This window comes from Falco biarmicus, chromosome 4 (genome assembly GCF_023638135.1).
Source record: "Falco biarmicus isolate bFalBia1 chromosome 4, bFalBia1.pri, whole genome shotgun sequence".
Lineage (NCBI taxonomy): Eukaryota > Metazoa > Chordata > Aves > Falconiformes > Falconidae > Falco > Falco biarmicus.
This window is the reverse complement of record NC_079291.1, coordinates 44,281,771-44,301,822: the sequence shown is the minus strand read 5'-3', so window position 1 is coordinate 44,301,822 and position 20,052 is coordinate 44,281,771. Positions and strand designations below refer to the sequence as shown.

General features: G+C 41.9%; 2 protein-coding genes across 5 annotated transcripts in view; one reads left to right on the top strand and one right to left on the bottom strand.

Moving 5' to 3' along the window:
- Window positions 1-5,601, top strand: part of LOC130147295 (protein adenylyltransferase SelO-like) — a 28,204-nt gene extending 22,603 nt beyond the window's left edge. For all 3 annotated transcript variants that reach the window (XM_056334214.1, XM_056334213.1, XM_056334216.1), the window contains 2 exons: window positions 2,670-2,749; window positions 3,082-5,601. In XM_056334214.1, coding sequence (XP_056190189.1) covers window positions 2,670-2,749; window positions 3,082-3,204 — 203 coding nt within the window. In that variant the 3' untranslated portion in view covers window positions 3,205-5,601. The remainder of the gene's footprint in view (window positions 1-2,669; window positions 2,750-3,081) is intronic.
- A 3,028-nt stretch (window positions 5,602-8,629) lies between these two features.
- The window catches only part of APBB1IP (amyloid beta precursor protein binding family B member 1 interacting protein), a 67,171-nt gene continuing 55,748 nt past the window's right edge, over window positions 8,630-20,052 (bottom strand). For both annotated transcript variants that reach the window (XM_056334212.1, XM_056334211.1), the window contains exons 11-14: window positions 17,529-17,627; window positions 16,402-16,519; window positions 12,371-12,468; window positions 8,630-10,063 (exon numbers count right to left, since the gene is read on the bottom strand). In XM_056334212.1, coding sequence (XP_056190187.1) covers window positions 9,536-10,063; window positions 12,371-12,468; window positions 16,402-16,519; window positions 17,529-17,627 — 843 coding nt within the window. In that variant the 3' untranslated portion in view covers window positions 8,630-9,535. The remainder of the gene's footprint in view (window positions 10,064-12,370; window positions 12,469-16,401; window positions 16,520-17,528; window positions 17,628-20,052) is intronic.

Here is a 20,052-nt window from a genome sequence, read left to right as displayed (position 1 = left end):
CCTAAACTTGGTTCCTTAGGAATTGATCAAAAAGTTTTGACGATCTAGATCCCAATACAAGTCTATAATTGTATTTCTTTACAAAAGAAACATGTACAAAAAATACAAAATTGTAGACCAGATCATAAAATGCTCAGAAGGGCACAACGCTTCTTCTGTTTTGTCCTTTTCTTATCTGGCTTGTCTGACTCTTTCATAATTATCTTGTCACTTGTGTTAATTACAGGTACCTTTAACGCCACTGTGAAACTTGTCAATTTGTAATTGTTAAGAATATATTTCTGGGACAAATATTCTTCTGCTAATATGAGTCATGGTTTTAATGTGAATTATCTTTTGTTGTATGAGTCATATGTTAACTTCACCTTTTAAATATTCTTTTTATATTGTTATCACACGTTACTATTGAATACGCATTTACTGGATTAAATCAAATACTTGGCCAGAGCAAATTATTTTGCTAAGTGGGTAAACACTATTTTTTTAGCAGTTAGGGCCTTTGTCAGGGTTTCAGATAGCTAGTCGTGTTTTGTGGCTTTTGTTTAATATATGTAAACATAATGTGCAAATTTTAATAATGTGGAAAAAAAATAATGTCCGTATCTGGATGGACTGCATCTCAGTCTTTGTTCTCATGGAAGTCAGGACCTGGACATTGTGCTGGAATGTTGTTCTGTTACCTGGGAAGCTTTTATAAAGACGGGAGTGGCAGTGCCACCTGAGATGCCTCTGGTTTTGGCCCATGGTCTGCTTTTGTAGGAGAGGTTCCCCTTCTCTCTTTTGGCAGGAGCACAAGTGGTCGGAGTTCAGCACTTAGAGGGATTTTTTTTGTCCTTTTCTAAGTATCAGAAACACCCTTTGTGTAACGCTGCTGTATGTCAAATCTTGTGGCTTAAAATGGTTATCATTCAGTTGCAAACACAAAGAATGTCATTGTATTGTGATACACAAAATAATCATGCAAGTATTGTTTCACTGATTACATAGCTTCAGTAAATTCTAGTTTGTTAGCTGGTTAAAGGGTGCTTTTTAGAAGCTGTGCTTATTAGAGAGAAGTCTGTTTGCTGCGCTAGGCATTAATTCTGTATGGAGAGCTATTAAATATGAATAAAAGTCCTGTGACTGTCTAACCACAGAACCTTAGGAGGAGCCAGTCATAGCTTCTCTCAATTGTCTTGGTAGCCAGCTAGGATAAACAAGTTATGTTTGCAAGCTGAAGGAGCAGTGCAAGAAGATGCAAGAACAGAATGAATTGGGAAATGGAAATAGATTAAGTTTAACCCTTTTATCAAAAATATTGTTTCTGATCTTCCCCCTGCTAATATAATATATTATTTGTAAATAAAATAATGCAACAACTAACTGAGTAGAGGGAAGTTTGGGATGCTGATTTTGATGAATACTCTGCTTTCTCTAATACCCCCGTTCAAATATGCTGTGAGGGTGTTTATAAGAATATTTTATAAAGCCTCATGGATTTTTTGAAAGAAACATATTAAATCAGCGCTTATTCATATAAAACCTACTGGGACATCAGTGGAAAGGGAAGGAACAGGTGAAGTTTGGGTATGTCCATAAATCACAGACTTTTGATTTCAAGTCCATGGCTGAAATGCCTCTGGTATCACTTATTAATCTCTTCATGTAATCGTAATCTACTGAATTCAGAAAATATGCAGACCAATGTCAAATTAAGACTTGGAACATTGTTGAAATTGATCTGTAACTTTGATTATTAATTAAAGGCAAAACCTCCTGAAGTAGAATCCTAGGCTTTAATTGTAGACCAAAAAATAATGAGTTGTGTTGACATTATCCACTAAAAACCTGGTAATAATAACATCCGTGAATGCTTATGAGAATTGTCCTTGGCATACAATTTGACAGAACTCCTTTTATGAGCTGTTAGTTGCTGTCCTGTAAGATACAGACAAGTTTCCTAATTCAGCAGTTTAATTTTCAGTGTCCCTGCGGTCTCCCTACTACTAACTGGACAGGATCAGCCTGGAACATGCCAGAGAAGCAGTATAGCTGTCCTGAGTGTTTCCAAAAAGATACAGCAGACAGTTGTGGAAAAAACTGGGGACACACCCCCGCCCCCCCCAGTTAAAAGGAGAATTCAAAAAGCAGTTTCTACTGAATCTGAATGCAACATTAAAGGCTTTTCTGGCTGAACTTTTGATATACGATATAGAAGAAGGAACAGCTAGGTACATATACTTTAATTTATACCTTAATAATTCCTTTTTACATTAAGTAATATAATACTCATTTTTAGGATCTCCAGGAAGGTATTGACAACACTGAAATACACTTTCCAACAATGTAGCAGGAATCTTAGGTAAACTCGTCACGTTTGAAAAGCCTGCAGGTGTTCATAACTGGAAATCCTTTGTGTACAGGATAATCCTTGTGATGCCGTACACTACTCTGCGTTTTGTTTGGCACTTTGGCATTACTGATTGTGCAAGTTGAAAAAAAATCCTTTCAGCAGGATTTTTATATTTATATGAAATAAATAGATTTATTAATTCCTTTTCCTTCCTATGTGATTTTTTTTCTTGATCTGATAATTAAACCTTGAAGATTCCAATGATGTTTCAATGACTGTGTTTTCCTTTTGTTGAATATGTCTAATTAAATTTAACATTATTTGCTTTTGATTTCAGCTGTTAATCCTAGATACATACTTAGGAATTGGATGGCAGAATCAGCAGTGAAAAAAGCTAATCTGAATGATTTCTCAGAGGTAAAATTATTTTTCTTTTATGACATATTCATTAATAATTGGCACAATTGTTAATGAAACAGTTGTTGAATTTATACTTTGCACCTATACTACACTTTGGCCAACGCTGTACTGTCTAATAACAATTACTATTAAAAATATTAACAAAATTATTAACAGTATTAATTATAAATAATAGCAACAGTATTAATAGTAGTACTAATAACAGTAAGCAACTCATGTAGTAGTTTCTGGAGCCAGGAGGCTGCATAATAGGAAATGGAAAAAACTTCTCTTGTTTTCAGAAAAAAAAAAAAAAAGTATAAAACCCTACCCATTTAAATTGCTTCCAGGTTCATCTCCTACAGAAGACTTTACAACATCCCTTTCGGAGGCAGCAGGCTGCAGAGACAGCAGGCTACTCCCTGCGCCCCCCAGCTTGGGCTAAGGATCTTAAAGTAAGCTGTTCATCCTGAGAGAAATCTGAACAAACAAGAAAAACGATCAGGGTTGAAGCTCAGGTCTTCAAGTAGGATTAATGGATCAAGCAACAGGAACTTCTTTCCCTTATACTCTGTGGACTGGAATCTGCTGCTCCGCTAAGCAAGGCAAGGTCTTGACCAACTTTGTAAAGTCTAAAGATTAAAGAAATGGACCACTACGTATGATTGCATCAGCAAATTATACTGGCACTTGTAACTGCCCTTCATGTTCAGCTGTGCATTAATTTAAGTCCCAATATTTAATTCTGCCAAACTGTCACACTTAACCTGTCAGAATTCATGGCCGATCAGGTGGGTCTCAGTAACTTCTAATGGCTGTCAATTTAAAAGCTATCTAAGCTAGTTTTAATGATACAGTATTTTGACGAATGTTCTCCTTGCCATTACACATTGTTCCTATATAATTTTATTCTGAAGACACAGATGTTCTTAACTCCTTTGCAGAGCTGGAACAGCAGATCATCTTATACTTAGACCTTGTCATCTTTTCTCTTTTTGACTGTGTTTTGTCACATTAAACTGCCAACAAAGATGTAAACAAAATTCAATTAAATAGTGAGCAAAGATTTCTGTCTTGGGAGTGACTTGTCCAAAAGGAAACGTTGGTGTCTTTGCCAGTGCCAGGTGCCTATTGAGCCAGGCCCACTGCTCTCTGAGTGTATCTTTTGACAGTAGTAGAAAGATTGTTGGTGTGTGGATATAAAGCCTCAGGAAAGTTTCACTGCTGGGACATGATTTGAAGATGCACGTTATTGTGCCTGCAGGGTAAATGCAGCACCACTGCAGCTCGGGCACTGGTTTCCACTTAGATGAAAGGAAAGAACTCTAATTTATGTTGAACCAAACATCCACTAAGTTTCTTTCGTATGTGGGCCAAACGCAGCTGCCCGTACATCTTTACCTCATGGAATAATTGCATAAATAGAAAGCGTTTTTATACTGCTTTTTTCTTCAATGTGTTTTATGAATGTTAAATCCTATTAGTAGTAGTAGCGAGTGGACCTCTGCTTCACCCAGTTACAGGTGAAGAAAGCCTCCAGCGCCACGGTACAAAACCAGAACCTCCCAAACGGCAGCTGTTTTACAAGCGCTGGTAAGTTCTGCCCGCTGTGCTCATTGTGAGGCTTTTCTCAGGTCCTTGAAAAACATCCGAAAGAATGAAGCAAGCCCTGAAAACTGGTTTCACCTATTCCTCTGGCTGCAGAGAGTAGGTCAGCTAGTTCTCCAGGAGTTCATTCATGGACTCAGTCATGTCTTCTTTCCTTGATTTATATGAAAGTGAATCTCCATTATTTCCCCCCCCTAGTTTGACCGTGCAGTTTACATCGCCTGCTTTTTTACTAACTATTCTGAGCTCATAATAATCAGTACTGACTGTTAATGGTGATCAAACTGCCTTAGCACATTCTGCAAGGCTGAGAATTTGTTAGTTGTAACAGTGCTGAAACTTTTCTGTTCTGCGTGTCTCCCTCCAACAGAATATATGCCTGTTTCCCAGTTACTGTGAGACTGTCAATGGTAACTCATAAATAATAGTCCTGTCCTGTAGTTTTGCCACGTGATCCATTTAAGTTTCTACTTTTCCACCCTTAAAAGTGTCTGACAAAAAGTGCATGAAAAACACATGAAGAATACAGTTATCTCAACATTGCCTTTTAACTACGTTTTGTACAAGTAAAGAAATGAACCCAGATCATGCTCAGCATTTTGTACCACCTCCCTTTCCACTTCGAGGTTTTAATCATGATTTTTATTATGACAATGTAAGCATTAATACTGTGTTTCATGATATATTCTGTGAAATCCTTGGCTTCTACCTGCAGTTCTGGAGCCACCTCTTCTTTCACACAGCACTGATGCAGGAGCACATGGGGAATAAAAATATGGTGGCTGGTAATCAAACATGTTTATTTGTACTCTCATCCTCGTGTATTACAGGACAGTTATGAGGGGCAGCAGTGTTGATCCCCCACATGTGGACCTTTCTACAGGACTCTTAACTTTTCTAATCCTAAGGACTGATGGAAAAGTGGTTGCTTGAAGTAGGTCCTTCCAGTTCAGTGATGTAAGTGCCCAAAGAAGATGATGGCTGCTGAGACTGCTTCCATGTGAGGTATTGAGAAAGGTTAAAAATAATATGTTGCAATTTCAGATTTTTCCAGACTAAATTACTGTAATCTCTAGCAATGTACATACTACTGCTATCTACAGGAATAAGACAATTTTGTATGGCAATAAGGTAGATGGAGGTAGAAGGATTAATCTATATTTTTTACAAGCGCTTTGATTTAATCTTGGAAAGGAAGATCTTTTTGTATTTTGCAGCATTTATTTTGTACCAAATAAAGCCAGATAATTGTGTATCATTAAGGTGGTAGCTCTGCTCTTTGAATGGAGAATTTGAATACTTACATTTCAGAAATTCACTGCAGCCATGTACATACACAAAATAGTTGATAGAGGTCTAATCATCACAGCATTTTAATTGATTGCTGGAGTTTTCTGTAGGCTTTGATTGTTTTTGTTTCAAAGAAAGCTCAACTTTTGTGTAAGATTAAGTGCGTGCGTTGTGATTGACTGCAGATGTAAAATGTATAACATTGAGTTTATTGTGCTGTAACAAAAGAGAAGGGAGGAAACAGGGCAGGAGGCTGAGTGTTGTGGTGAGAAGAGTGAATGCTAGGAAAGCTGTGTAGAAGTCTTAGTGCTTTGTGAATTCAGCAAAACTAGCTTATTGTGCAACATTTTTCTAAGGACGTGTTCTGCTTTATTTTGATGCTGGGTGTGTATTTTATTTAAAGTTTGATTTAAAAATACGGGGATAGCAGACAGCTGTTGTTACCCAAGCGTGTTGAAGATGTGCACTCCTAATACCTTGATACCTTGTCAGAAAATGACACCCAGCTCTGCAGCATTTAGTCATTTTGCATAATACTTACCTCGGTTACATATGGAAAGAAGTTGGGAAACAATCCTTTTTTTTTTTTTTTTTTTTTTTTTTTAACCCCTAGGTTTTAAACCTCCTACTTCTAGCTAGTTAGTGTTTTTTCTCCTGCATTTCCAACTAAAGCTTGTATTAAGTTTATGAGCCTTGCACTAACCTCAAGATCATTTCTCAGTTTGGCTGTTTGGAGATGATGCGATACTATTTGAATGTTCTAGTGTGCCAGTTCAAAACCTCTAGGTAACATTTGTGTTTGTTACTGGTGAACATAGTTCCCTTGGTGAGAGCTTTTTGCTCAACTGAGTGAGAGCAATGGGCTCTGTCTATACTGGAAAGTCAGAGGGCCAGGAACCAGCCCCTTGGCCCATGAACTGGTACCCTGACTGGCCAGATCCACACCACAGGGCATCTCTGTGGGGGGGGGTGAAACCTGCTTTAGACTTTTCCATGTTGTCTTCTGGGAATGGTGCCTGGCTTCAGCAGTTCCTTAAATTGCTCCTGGGACTGTGCTTGGGCCCACTTTGGCAGTACGGGTGAGCACTAGGTCAGCCTCAAGCTTCCATCCTCATCCTCGTTTAGCAGTAGAGGCACAGATGTACAAGCAATAGCATCTTGCCAGCAATATTAGCTCCTCGACCATAGACTGCAGAGCCTCCTCTGGTTACCAGCAGTTATAAGACATCCCCCCCATCCCCATGTCTCTGATGTGAGTGTTACTTTTCCAATGCTCACACTGCTGGCAAACCAAAGAAAGGAAGGAGGAAACGGACAGTGGCTGCCCCATGGCTATGCCTGAGTAACTCTGGGGATGGGCACAATTACAGCAGGAAAAAAATTGGCCTCAGCTTGTCTCAACTGAAAAAAGATTAAGTTGCAGGATGACACATAAACTTTTTTTAGCAACTCGGTCTGGCACTTCCCCGGCTGAAGCATCCCTGCTCTGAAACACCGTCTGTGCATCCCCAAGTTCCTCTTGTGTCTATGGCCACCCTCTGCGCTGGCTCCTTCCAGGAGCCTGTCCTTTCAGTCCTGCTGCCTTGACCAGGTACTACCCCCTCCTCCTAGTGCCGAGATGGGCACGTGCTGCCTTGCATTGCTCCGACTTGCCAGGGGTCTGGGTCCCCGACACGGCGTGCTCGTGGTTTGTGCTTTGTCAGAGTCCTGCTCCTTGTTTTTGCGGCCACTGAAACGTGCAAACGTAGTAGGGACCATCTGAAGAAAAGCAAGATGGGCCAGCCAGCACTGCTGTCTGTACTCGGATTAAAGGATGGCTCTTTGTGCTCCAAATTTGTGGAAATTGAAGAAGGTAAGGGTCTGCAACTCTTAAGTGAAGCAGGGCTGTCACAGCCAGCCATCACCTCTGTTAGCCTTGCACTTTTGGGCTCTACCAGTGCTTTAATTGATGTGCAGAGACTGCCAGGCACCTGGGGCTCAAGGCCAGGCCTCGGTAGCCTGATATACCCGCATGACTTTGGAGGGCCAAAAAAGCCGCCTCCTTCTTCCAGACTGGTCAAATAATTCAACTAAACCAAAGCCCCCACCGGGGAGTGGGGTCAACACAGGAATGCGTGGTGTGACATACTGGTGTGGGGGTGGGCAGGGGGTGGCCTCATTAAAACCCTAGCGTCGACAGAATCTTAATGCTCCTCGTATACATTCAAACTGTGGCCCCTGCAGGCAATGCCTGATCTCTCTGCCACCTGCACGGATACCTATCTCACTCTTAGCATCTCACACATACAATCGTGCAAAATCTTGTAATTAAAATGCTTTTACATTTTTTTTCAAGTTCATAACCAGGGAGGAATATTAACCACAACTGCCTTTGCCCACATACAGAGACATATATTGGTCTGCCTCAAGCAGCCACTTCTACCACCAGAGGTGACATGGCTGTGGGATTTACCACATCATTTCAGTGGCAGGAAGAAATGCATGTGGTTCATAACAGCATTAGTTTTCAGCTTTTTTTTTTTTTTTTTTTTAAAAAAAGCGATTTCAAAACCAAAGGCATTTTATAAAGACATGGTTATAACTTTCATAGGCTGCTACGCAGGTATGTGGGTACAGACAAACCTTAAGCCAAAAATAAGACTAGAGATGATCCAAAACTTTCCCAGGCTGTGGTGCTGCCACCAGGTCATCATTCCCTTGCCTGCCACTACTTCTGGATGTAGGACCCTGAAAAACAGCAGTGCTTTCGTCCCCTGCTCTGTCAGCTGCTTTGATGTATTGACTCAGACCGCACGTTTTACTTTTTATGCCTTTTGTATTGCAAAATACAGAAATACATTATTTGTGATACCTTAGAAGATCATGTGCATAGAAGAGGCAAAGACTGGAAGAAATAAAAACAAAGGCTAGAAGGTATAGGCAAAAACTCTTTAAAATATTTAAAGTACCAATTGCAGTAAAATGGTGGCTGTTCATTAACCATGACACTTTGTGCAGATAGAAAATGGAAGCTATTTTTATTTGAGAACTAATAATCAATGCTGCCTAAATGAACAACAGAATTAAAATGGGAGAACAAATGAAAAAAATGTAGGAGGAGACATTTGTATCAGGTACAAGATAATTACATGGGCTTTTAGAAGACAGACTATTTCTAGGTACAGTTTGAAGACTGATATTAACCAACAGGAAAAAAAATATCCCTACTTACCAAGGGAAGCATACAATATTTCAAAATAAAAAAAAATTCTTTGTCTAAGATTAACCAAATAAATGAGATTTAAAGGCAGCAACTGTGTGTGCTGACAGGCATGACTGGAGTTGCGTATGGAAGCAGGTGTATAACATTTGGGTGACACTGTCTGGAAATGGCCCTGGGCCTGCCTTGCATCTCAGAATAATCTAGCTGAGGTTTTACTTTTTAAAACAAACTATTTTTGAAAAAAACTGGGGTCTTTTTATAAAAAACCCCACCGCTGGGGGTTTTCTGATAAAGAACCTTTAAGGGGAATTCCGTGAAAAATCTTCCCAGTTCTCAAAATTCACATGAGAACATTGTTGTACTCTTTCCTTCAGCTCCAGTCCTACCAGAGAGGCAGCCACGCGAGATGCATTTCACTCAACGGCTGGCTCCGAGTGCTGCTCCACCATCCCTGGCTGTCCTGATGGAGCGAAGCAAGACTCGGCCTCGGCCTGATGCTGGAACGGTAGTTAACGGTGGTGGGGCAGGGTAGGAAGGAGCCGGTTACAGGGACAAAGTGGGGGAGAGGGGGCACCCCACCTTACTTCCTGAGACCCCCAGGAGGAACTTTCAGAGAATTCCCCCTGTAGGAGCCTGATCCAGCAAAACCATCCGTGATACCTTACAAAACCGGCTGTGGCTTGAAGTCCACTTAATCCCAGGGCTCAGGAGCTGCTGCCCCTTTTCTTCTCAAGGGCTTTCATTAGGTCAGACATGAAATCTGCTTGCCTGCCTCCACCCCCAAATGGAGGTGGCCCAGCTGGCCGTGGCTCTCCCGCTTGTCCTGTGTGTTCTAGCCTTTTTGGAGGAAGTGGCACAGGTTTCTTTGTTGGAGGTGGTGGCTTATTAGAGACAGGTGGAGGTGGAGGGGGTAATGGCAGGTCTCCGTTACTGCTGCTGGAGGCTGGTGGTGGTGGAGGCACAAAATCAGGAGGAGGTTCACAGAAATCAGACGGTGGTGGTGGAAAATCAATCTTCAGTGTAGGTGGTGGTGCCGGAAAGCTGTCTGGATCTGTTAGGAAAATGCCGCTGTCTCGTTTGACTTTGGAGGGTAGAACTGGTGAAGCAGAAATAGCAGATGACCGCCTTTCAGGTGGAGGAGGAGGCTGCAGTGAGTTCCTCTTACTCTGGTATTTCTGTGGCCTCAACAGTGCCTGTGCCAGGCCAGGGGCACCGACGTTATTTGACTTAACCTGTAATAAGCAGAAGAATAAAAGGACAAGGCCCAGTCAGTGCACGTGTAAACTAAAGCCACTGCCTAAGAACAGTGAAAAGATGTGAAAATACATGAGAAGAGTGCAGCAGACAGACAGCAAGATGAAGTAGAGTACGTTTTGCCTCAAGAGTGCAAATAGTATTTAGTTTTCTTTCTGGAGCTGCCCACAGAGCTTTGACCATTTAAACCTCCCTGTTGACAGTATTCATAGTGCTTCTTTGAGTGCTGTCCTCAGAAAATGGGTGCTTTTAAAATTTCAAAGAACTGCAGTTAGTAAGACATAGAAAGATACTTTCTTGATGTTCTACCTTGCTGTTCATTCCCTAAGGACATGAAGACTGAAAAAACCCCAATCTGCGCTGTGTTTTTACATCCAAAAATACAGAGCAAGATTTGAGAACATAAAAAGCAGATGTAGTTTTGGCTCTTGTCCGCAGTATCTCTCATTCTAGTCACCTATCTGCCAGAGTCACTAGACACAACAGCAGTGAAACGGGAAGAAGGTGGAGACATTTGGGAATTTAAAGTTTGTGTGTCTGCTTTCCCTGGCCCCAGCACTCTGCTGTATGTTCTGATAGGCATTCACCCGCAGGGTAGTGCACTGGGCCCTCCCCGTACGTGAGGGAGAACACTGCAAAGTGAGGCACTTGGGAAAGCTGTTGGTCACGATTCTGTGCAGTGCACAGGAGGGCAAAGATACGCCACTGGTGACCTGGCAAGGGCCACTGATAAGCCTGGGGAAGGGTCTTCTGGCTGCTGGGCAAGGCACGTGCACACACCACCTCCACTTTCCAGTCAACAGTACGACAAGCCACTGAGTTCTAGTTGTGTTTGCAAGCTCACAAGACATTCAAACCCTCTAACAACTTTTTTTGACGGAAAAATGAGTCAGAGCATCCATCATGCAAGTTCAGAAAAACTTGTATGATAGCAGTTCATTATGGAGGTGTCTGACAAAATTTTAGGTGGCTTTTCTTTTCAATTGTGTTTGCTAGTTGACACTATGGTAAGTAAAGCCCATTTGGTGATATCTGAATATAATTTGTGCTGCTTCCCACCCCCCCCCGCCCCAGACAGCAAGGTAGCAACTGGTAGCTGTTGACAGTTATTATACAAACATGCTGTCTATTCTTGTAAACGTGTGAAGTCTACTGTCCTGAAAACAAACATTTGTAATACATTCATTTCTAGTTATGCTAACTTATCAGTTTAGATCCAGCTAGCTTAACGCTCCAACTGTAGCACAGTGCCCCCTTAAAGACTTCAGCCTGCTCCTTTGGTCCCAGGCTTGCAGGAGCTGTGAGCTGAAGAAGGTGACATGTTTGCATCCGCTAGAGAGAAGCGCTCTGCAACCCTGCAGTCAGCAGTGCTGATTCTGGCATTAGCCAAGTATAACATGCACGCCTGGCGCTCCCTGCCTACAAAGATGGAAGTAAACAAGACACAGGAGGAGAGAACCACTGGCTGAGTTCTGAGAATGTGATCTGTTCCAGAGGAAGTGAGGTTCAGAACAGAGAACAGACCTCTTTAAAGGAGGAACTCAAAGACAGAAACAAGAAGTAGAGGACACGTAATGCAGGTGACAAAAAACCCTAGGAATTTCCTTTCACTTGTCCTGTGCACTTCATGCATGACGGAGGGGTTGAAGGATGAACTGCAAACAAATGCAGGTTGGGTTTTTTTCTGTAGGATGTTTTTGAAGTCCTCATACAGCACCCTACTGATATTTTTACAGCCAGAGGTGGTGCAAGTAGACAAAATTTGGAGCTTGACCAAGGAATGCACTTAGAGACTAACGAAAACATGTCATGTTTTCCCTTACTTCTTCACACTTTCTCCTTTCTTACACATTCATCTTTAGCTGCACAGTGTTTCCTCTGAAAACACTACTGTATCCTTCGTGCTACTAAGGCAAGACCTGTTCTCTGGCAGAGACAGAAAATGGCACCTTCCGGCACAGACTCTTTTAGGCTGTCCCAGTAGACACGTTCCTGTTCCTGCATCCCGAACTCACAGCCATTTGTTCTGAGGAATGAAAGCGGTAGACGGGTGTGCCTTCCCCTCCCATCAGCGGCTCGTGCTCCTGTGCAATGGGCACACTGTCTGCAGCGTGTAAAGCATGAGGAGGGACAGCAAGGAACCAGCCACTTTGCCTGGGAGCCAAATCCTTGTCACAACAATACACGTGCACTTTGAGAGGGGAAGACAGTGGGTGAAGAAAGACAAAGTTGAAGACCTTTGTCACAGGTGACATTTAACTAGTGCACTGCTAGTAACTGCTCACCTGTACCTCTGATGTATCCACTTTCTTCTGAGTCTCTGGAAATTCTGCACTGGAATGACAAACAATTTGGGGAATCTGTCCATTTGACTGAACAGCACCTGTGACAAGGTAAGAAGATAAGGGAAGAGAGTGTTACAATTTTGTGATATTAACCAGATCAAGGAATAGCAAACTAAGAAAAAGGCTATAAAAATGTCTTTACAACTTCCACCAAGGAACCTCTCAATATGGGGTTTTTTGTACTTAATTCAGTAAAATCCATAAGGATGTCTGTTTTCTACTTCAGGCTTATTTTTTGCCTTTTCATATTCAGTTCATTACCTGAGGAAAATAAACAAGATACCTTAACATTAAAACTAATAGCTGTCCACATGCCTCCGTGGTTGCAGCTGACAATCCCACCGGCAGCACAAGTGGCAGAATTATGAAGACGTATGACAGAAATTATCAGAGCATGTAAAGGTGTTGACAAATGAAGGACTTCTGACTATTGTAAATGGTGATTACAGAAGGGGACCGTTAAGGCTGGCACAGAAATAGAGCAGGGGAGCTGGCTTTGGAAGGGAAGCTAAGCAGAAATCAAGGTGGTATAGGGAAGCCCACCCTCGGTCCTTCTGTTGTTTAAATTCCTGTCTTTCATAACAGCATTTTGAAGTTTGTAGTGTGCTGTAGTATTATTCTCAGTTTTTAGTGCTTTTTTTTTTCTCTTTACTTTAGGCTAAAGATTAAAAGTGCCATAGTTTCATATCAGTAACAGTCATGCGAGCTGAAGGTTTGAAGTCCTACAGAGGGGCTGATCCATTTTCTTTAGCATATGACCTAACAGCTCTGAAAATTCTCCCAGACCTGGAATCATGGACGATTTTTGAACCTCACTGTATTCTCAGATTAGCTGGCTAAGTTAAAGGTCTGCAAAACATCTGCCCACCATTACTGTGTTTGTAAAGGATATGCATAAATAACCCAGTACTGTCGCATGGAGTAAGTGAATGTGAGACCAAAGGACAAATTTGTAGGTTTAATTATGAAAAAATCCCCAGCCCCTGTGTAGTCTCATAAAGATTAAACAAACTCTCCAGTTTAATCTAGGATTTCTGGAAGCTGCACATGTCAAAGCAGTAGATAGTGTTTGGTGCCTAGATACATGCATTTGTAACCCTTAATGACTGCCTTAGCTCTATTATAGTTTACAGTTCTGAGATTCAATAAAGTTGCACTCATGGATGCTAGCGAACCCTTAGCTGTCTACAATCCAAGTCTAAGCACAACAGTGGTTTTAATCTTAACATGTACTTTTCTGATAGCAAAAAGATTCCATGACTATGAAAAGAAATAGAATAAATTATTTCTGTTGCCGTGCTGGCAAATCACACAACTGACAGAGAAATAACGAACTCCGCAGTGTACTGAACTGACTAGGGCTCTTTAGGCTTCGAGGGACGACAGAAGATGGCCTAAAGTCCTTGTGTTTTATGCCTGTGCCTGCACGTTGTTCAGCATATTTAATCCAAAGGACCATTTTGATCACTCAAACTACAGTCTGTGTTTGTTGAAGGACTAACATGGAAGTCAATAAAGAGGTAAAACCAGTCTCGTGGCTGTAAAGTGCTCAGCAGAGAGACATGCAAGTCCCTGGGTTCTGTGACCATGCCCTCGAGCAGATCAGGTTCCTCTCTCTCCTCAGTTTGTCTGCTGCCCATAGCAGAGCAGGAGCTTGGGCTGCACACACTGCCCTCAGTCACGCTGAGATTTGACTAGATCAAAGAGAGCAGAGAGATCCACTCCAGATAGTGCAAAGCATAGTGTTCTACTTGGCACATATGATATACCAGAAAGTTGGGACATGGCTAAATAGTAATCTGTTTCTTTTTCTGTTCATGGGTCTCATACACTATGCAAGACTTGAACGCAGTATTTGATGCATCATCTCCTGCCACATACCTACCCATATGCTATACACAAAGTCAGCCAGGTAAAGGACCTCCAGTCAATCCAATATGTGAGTTCATCCATTCTATTCTCAAGATTTATTTTTAATTTAAATGTTATAATATTCTTTGCAAGTCAATTTCTCCAAAATTTTATGAATTTATATTTGTTTTAAGCAGGAAAAAAAGTAATCCAAATATAATGCAAAATATATATGCCCAAAATATATAATACAAAATATTAAGCCTTGTTGTGATATGGAACATCTGAATAAAGCAACATCCTTCATCTTTCAAACATCATGATACAGTGCTGGCACACAACACACATTGGTTTTTTAGTGTTCAAAGACACAGACAGTAAGGCAGAGAGGCAAACAATATTATTTTGCTCGAGCCGCGCTTGGCACTTGGGACACTTCAGAACCACAGCCTGACTATGCAGTTTGGGGTATACACGAACACACAAATGCTGGCTACAGCAGCCTGACCAGGGAATACAGGCTACATGAGATGCGAGAACAGAAATTCCACCTGCCCTCCTAAGCATTGCTTTCGGCTGCTGCTGAAGTTAATAGAGTACAGCCCCCCGCCAAGCTCACACAGCACTGTAGTTTTCTATGGCAGATTTTAGCCTATGTTGAAATCAGCCCATACCAATGGCTATACAGCCATCTGAAAACAGAACAGAAGGAAACATGCTTTGTTCCCTTTCCAAAACATGAGCCAACAGCTGCTCACAGTCAGGCAGTCCAGGTTATGCAGTGTTATAGTCGGGCCCCAGGTTTTATATAGGGCTGTAAGATTGCAAGAATCGGTGACTTCCCTCAATTAAAACGCTAATGATGCTTCAGATATATTTCTACAGAGACAACATACACGACTAAAACTGTCCCAGGTTACTTGACCATTAAATGGGATCCATTAGTTAAGATTAGCAGTATATTTTGTGATCAAATGCAGCGTTCCTGGATTCCAGTCGGGAGCTGAAGTTATACAGATGTGTACATACTTTTTAAGGCCTCGATCCTGCCCATATCCAATATAGACTGCAACACCAGCATGGAGCCCCACTGGCCAGCCACCTCTCTACTGCCATCAGTACCAGAACACAAAATGCTCCACGACTGTCCTATCCACCCTTGCTCAAATATCCCCACCCACAGCCGTCAGAAAATCCCCTGATCCCGAAACAGTCTGTTACTGGGTCTCCCCACCCTAAATGTGCACGTATTACCATGACTTGACTCCAAGAAATAATAGAAAACACCCCATCTTCTCATACCTACTGAGAAAAGGCAAACTGAAGCCTTGGAAAGAAGTTTGGAGGACTGCGAGTTGTCTACATGAGAAGTCAGAATATTAACTGCCAACGCTGATTTTGACTTTGCGTGTCTTATGACAGTAAGTACTTTGCAGTACTTGGCCAGCATGGCCTTCCTAATAAATATTGCATATCTTAAGCATGTAAACTAAAAACATTCATGCACTAGTATCATGCGCTGTTGTATCTGAATGATGATAAAATCGGTAACAGCAGTGTGATGAAGCTACTGGAAAAGTAAAGTTAGAAAATAACCCAATCCTTTCTCACTCTGCATCCTTCTCCTAACATCCACATTGTTATCATGCAAATAAGTGAAAGGCTAGGAAAGAGAGTGGCTCACCCTATAATAATCTCTTTCTGAAATGATCATTCTCAGAATATCCCACTCATCCCTTTTACTCATTGGAGGAAAAGCTCCGATACAGCCAGTGTAGAGATGGGCAAACAGAAAACTTCAAGACATGGACCATCAGTCTGTAAAATGTAGAGGGAGGATAAAGGATTTGTATTCAGATGCCAACAGAAAAACACCTTATTAAATTATTCGGATTTAAGCAGACCTTTTGTGGGCTGTCCTTGTATTCTTCAAGTTCTAACTTCAAAGTGAGAGCTTTGCTGCCAGCTTAGTTAAGGATCAGAGCTACACTGGGCTGTCTAGAACAACGTATTTTCTTGCTTAGTCAATGGGATAGTTTTCTGAATAAAGACTGTGCAACACCGATGATGACAGAAGAGGAAAATAAATGTGATTTCAACTGCTGTGACAGCATTCATACCTGCTGATAAGGATCCTACAGGGGCAGCTGGTTCCACCATTCCTTGATTTGCCCACCGAGAGGACAAGCCAGCCTTCTTCACTGCACATTTGTAATTATCATATAGTGTCTTGCCATACTGCAAAACAATCAAAACAATACAACAAGCATGGTGTTAAGGTTTGCACAGGCCAAGAATTCATTTTGCTTTCAGACATATTTTCTGCCTCCATTCCTTCCTACCCTGTTTTGTTGAAAAGTAGCTTTCTACAAGCAGTGTGCCTATTTCCGTATAGGGCCAGCTGGAAAGCACCTGTGTAACAGCACAATAAAACATGAATCCCTGTGACCAAACACAGTCCTACTGATACCACTCTCACATTTTATGTTCATTCCAGTATCTGTAAACATCTTGAAACTTGTCTTCAAAACCAACTGTTCTCAGTATCTTTTCCAATGCCTTCCAAGTATTACATTTTCAGACTGGAGACTTGGGACGCAGTTCTGGGCTCTAGTGCAAACAGCTGTGTCAGTGTAAGACACAAAATAATTTGATGTTCGACCCATACCTTTGTTGGATGTCACCCTGCCGCAGAACTGGCAGAAAAGAATATATACCTAAAAGGAGCAGGTCTGGCAGTATACTGGGCTATGTATAAATCCGTCTCCCTTAATGTTTTGTGCACAAAATAGGCTGTGAATTAGAATCACAGAATCATGGAATTGTTTAGGTTGGAAAAGACCATTAAGATCATCAAGTCCAACCGTTCTGAAAGGGTTACACAGAACTGTCTGAAAAAGGTCACAGCTGTCCTGACCAGAGCTTGCACATCTTAAGTCACAGCGTATTATCAGCCACAGTGTATTATTATCGTGCCAGGTAACTGTGGAGCAAGTTTTATGAGTACATGAGCTTTATAGCTACAGAATTCACCCCTGTGTTAATGAGAAAAACATACTGATAACTAGGGTACAGAAACATTGAGCAAATCCACCCTGGTCATGCCCTTCTGCTCTTTCTACAGTAAAATTAGCATGAATGTCCATTCTTGTCACAATATTTCCAGCTGAGATGATGACAGTCAGTAACCTGAGGAAGGCAGGATTCTACAGAAAACACGTTTAACAAAATTTTCTTTTAATCTCACCTTGGCAATTCTTATTCCTGTCACCCACTGATGAAGGGTTGCTTGATCATCGCAGCATAAGTACTTGATATATTGTGACTCCTTTTGAATTTGGGGGTGCTGGAAGATATCAATTTATAAAATAAGAAAAATGCAGAAATCCAACCACTACACAAAAGTATGAAGGCACACACAGTGACCTCAGTGAGAACACTGCCTATAGGTATCATGTCAACATGAAGACAATTAGAAAAATAATAATAAAAAAAAAAAGCAGCAAAAACAGAGTATAAGAACATTTTAAAAAGATGATACACGAGTTGCCACTGGCAGCATTTTCTTGAAATAATTTTAATGCACTGTAATATGAATTCAAGGGCTACAGAAATCTAATAGTGATCTAGATTGATCATAGATTAATGAAGTCTACAAATGCTATGGTTCAAGCAATGTATGAACACTGGAAGGAAACGTGCTTCTCATTGTGGTTTGTCATATGTAAGGCACCCAGACTGAATGCTGAACATAATTAGTTTTCAAAGAGTATGTTAAATTTGTTTAAGCATAAACTCTCAGCTGAAATAGATTTTTCCTTCTAACTGACTGCCTTTCTTCAGGCTGAGTTCTAGCTTTCTTCCTATGGATTTTTATTCTGCTTTATTCTTGCTGTTATTTGCCAACAGTTATGTAAACTGCCATATGTTCCAGATAGAGGATCATTCAAAATGCAACACCGTCAGAAGTAAACTTTTCATCTGTTTGTACCAGAAACCTTTACCATTTTTAAATCTTTTTTGTCCTTTTGGACAAAATTTAGGATCTCTTCTCCTTACTGATCAACACAGTACCAGCATGTGATGATGTGCCATTGCAACTCAAAGATCACCAAATGCCAGGCTGCCTGCTTGTCTGAGACTAAACATCCTCTCTAAGACTCTGAAAGAATTTCATTGCCCTGCTACAGCAGAGAAAGCTGTAAGTCTTTAGTAGCTTGTATGGACTAATACACTGCCATCTCTTGATACACAAGAAAAAGAATGAAACCAAAGGAAAAGGCTTCATTATCCCTCATTTATGTGTTCATTTTTATTTATATTCTTATAAATTATAGGTGCACAGTTAGGGAAATACTGTGAACGCACAAAACAGCAGCCAAACATGCTCTGAGAATTTGCTATTGTCAAACCTCTCTCTTTTCAGCCTGTGCAGCTGAAAGTTCAAAGCATACCTCCACCTAGCAGCAAGGACCCTGGTTTTATACATATTGTTAAGCCTCCAAAGCAGAGCAATGCTGGACGTGGGGAACTCGGCAGGACCTCTCGCAGGCTGTGAGCAGCCCACCAGCCCAGGGCTGATGTAGGTGCCAGAGGTCTCCTCGCAGATGCCTGCTGGTAGCAGTGCAGAGGCCAAATCCTGCTAAACTGGGTGATCCAGGGGTTCAAAAGCAGAACTGAATACAGAGGTCTTGCTCCTCAGCCACGTGTCCCTGCTTACCCCTCAGCACTGCAGACACCAGGCTTCCCTTGCTTGTGTTGGCCCAACAGTGGCCAACTGTTTAGGAGGCCACATTGCAATTCGAAGAAAAAGGAACTGGTCTGGGTTAAATATAACCCATTTCATCATGCCGTAGTTTTGGTTTGTTTTTTTAAAACCCAGCAGTACGCAGCATAGCCTCACATACAGCGTGGGGATAAGGGGCACTGTGGCTTGGGGAGAGAACAAGTAGCGAGGGATGGATGAAAGGATGGGACCACGCAAGCCAGTATTGCTGCCAAAGCCCTGTATCATCAAATTATGGAGCGAGAGTGAACACACCATGGAGGTAACTGCAAGGAAGAAAAAAACCAAAGGATATTACCCTTGAAGGGTCTCACAGCGACAGATGTGTCCCAGGGCAGTGCTGTGGGTAACTGCATTACAGCTCCCTGTGTGTTTGAACTCAGCTGCTCACACAGGTCATACTATTCACCATTTTTCTGCAAACACATAGCTGGCCGTCTCCCCTGTGAATGATGAATAAGCAAAGTCCACTTCAGCCCTCCGGAAGGGCCCATGGCTACCTTATTCTATTACCTTGCTCCCAGGCACTGCCAAGGTGAAAGCTAGGGACATGTCACATTGCAAGCCCAGAGATGCCAGCGTACTGGCACCAGGTGCCTTAACTGCAGGGCCGGCACCATGCCCACCCCATGGACCTGTGCCTCAGCCACCTGGTACACTCACAGACCGCCCCATTCACAGTTCAACAGACAGGACTGTAGCTTGCTGCAATACACCTATGCCACGTAGCAAACAAGAGGCAGTAACCAGGGTCCCTGGAAAACAGCCTTCTCCAGCTCCCCAGTGTCTGCCTGTCCCTGTCTCCAGCAGCCTCACACAGCCTGAATGCTGCTCAGAGTGAGCTCTGCTACTGCACTATGTGGCCAGGACACAATGCCTGACAAACCTTATTTCCTTCCACCATTTCTCTATTATGTGACCAAACACAGTGAAAAGCATCAGAGAATTCAGTCTGAATCTTGTCCTTAAAAGGGTACTGCAAGCA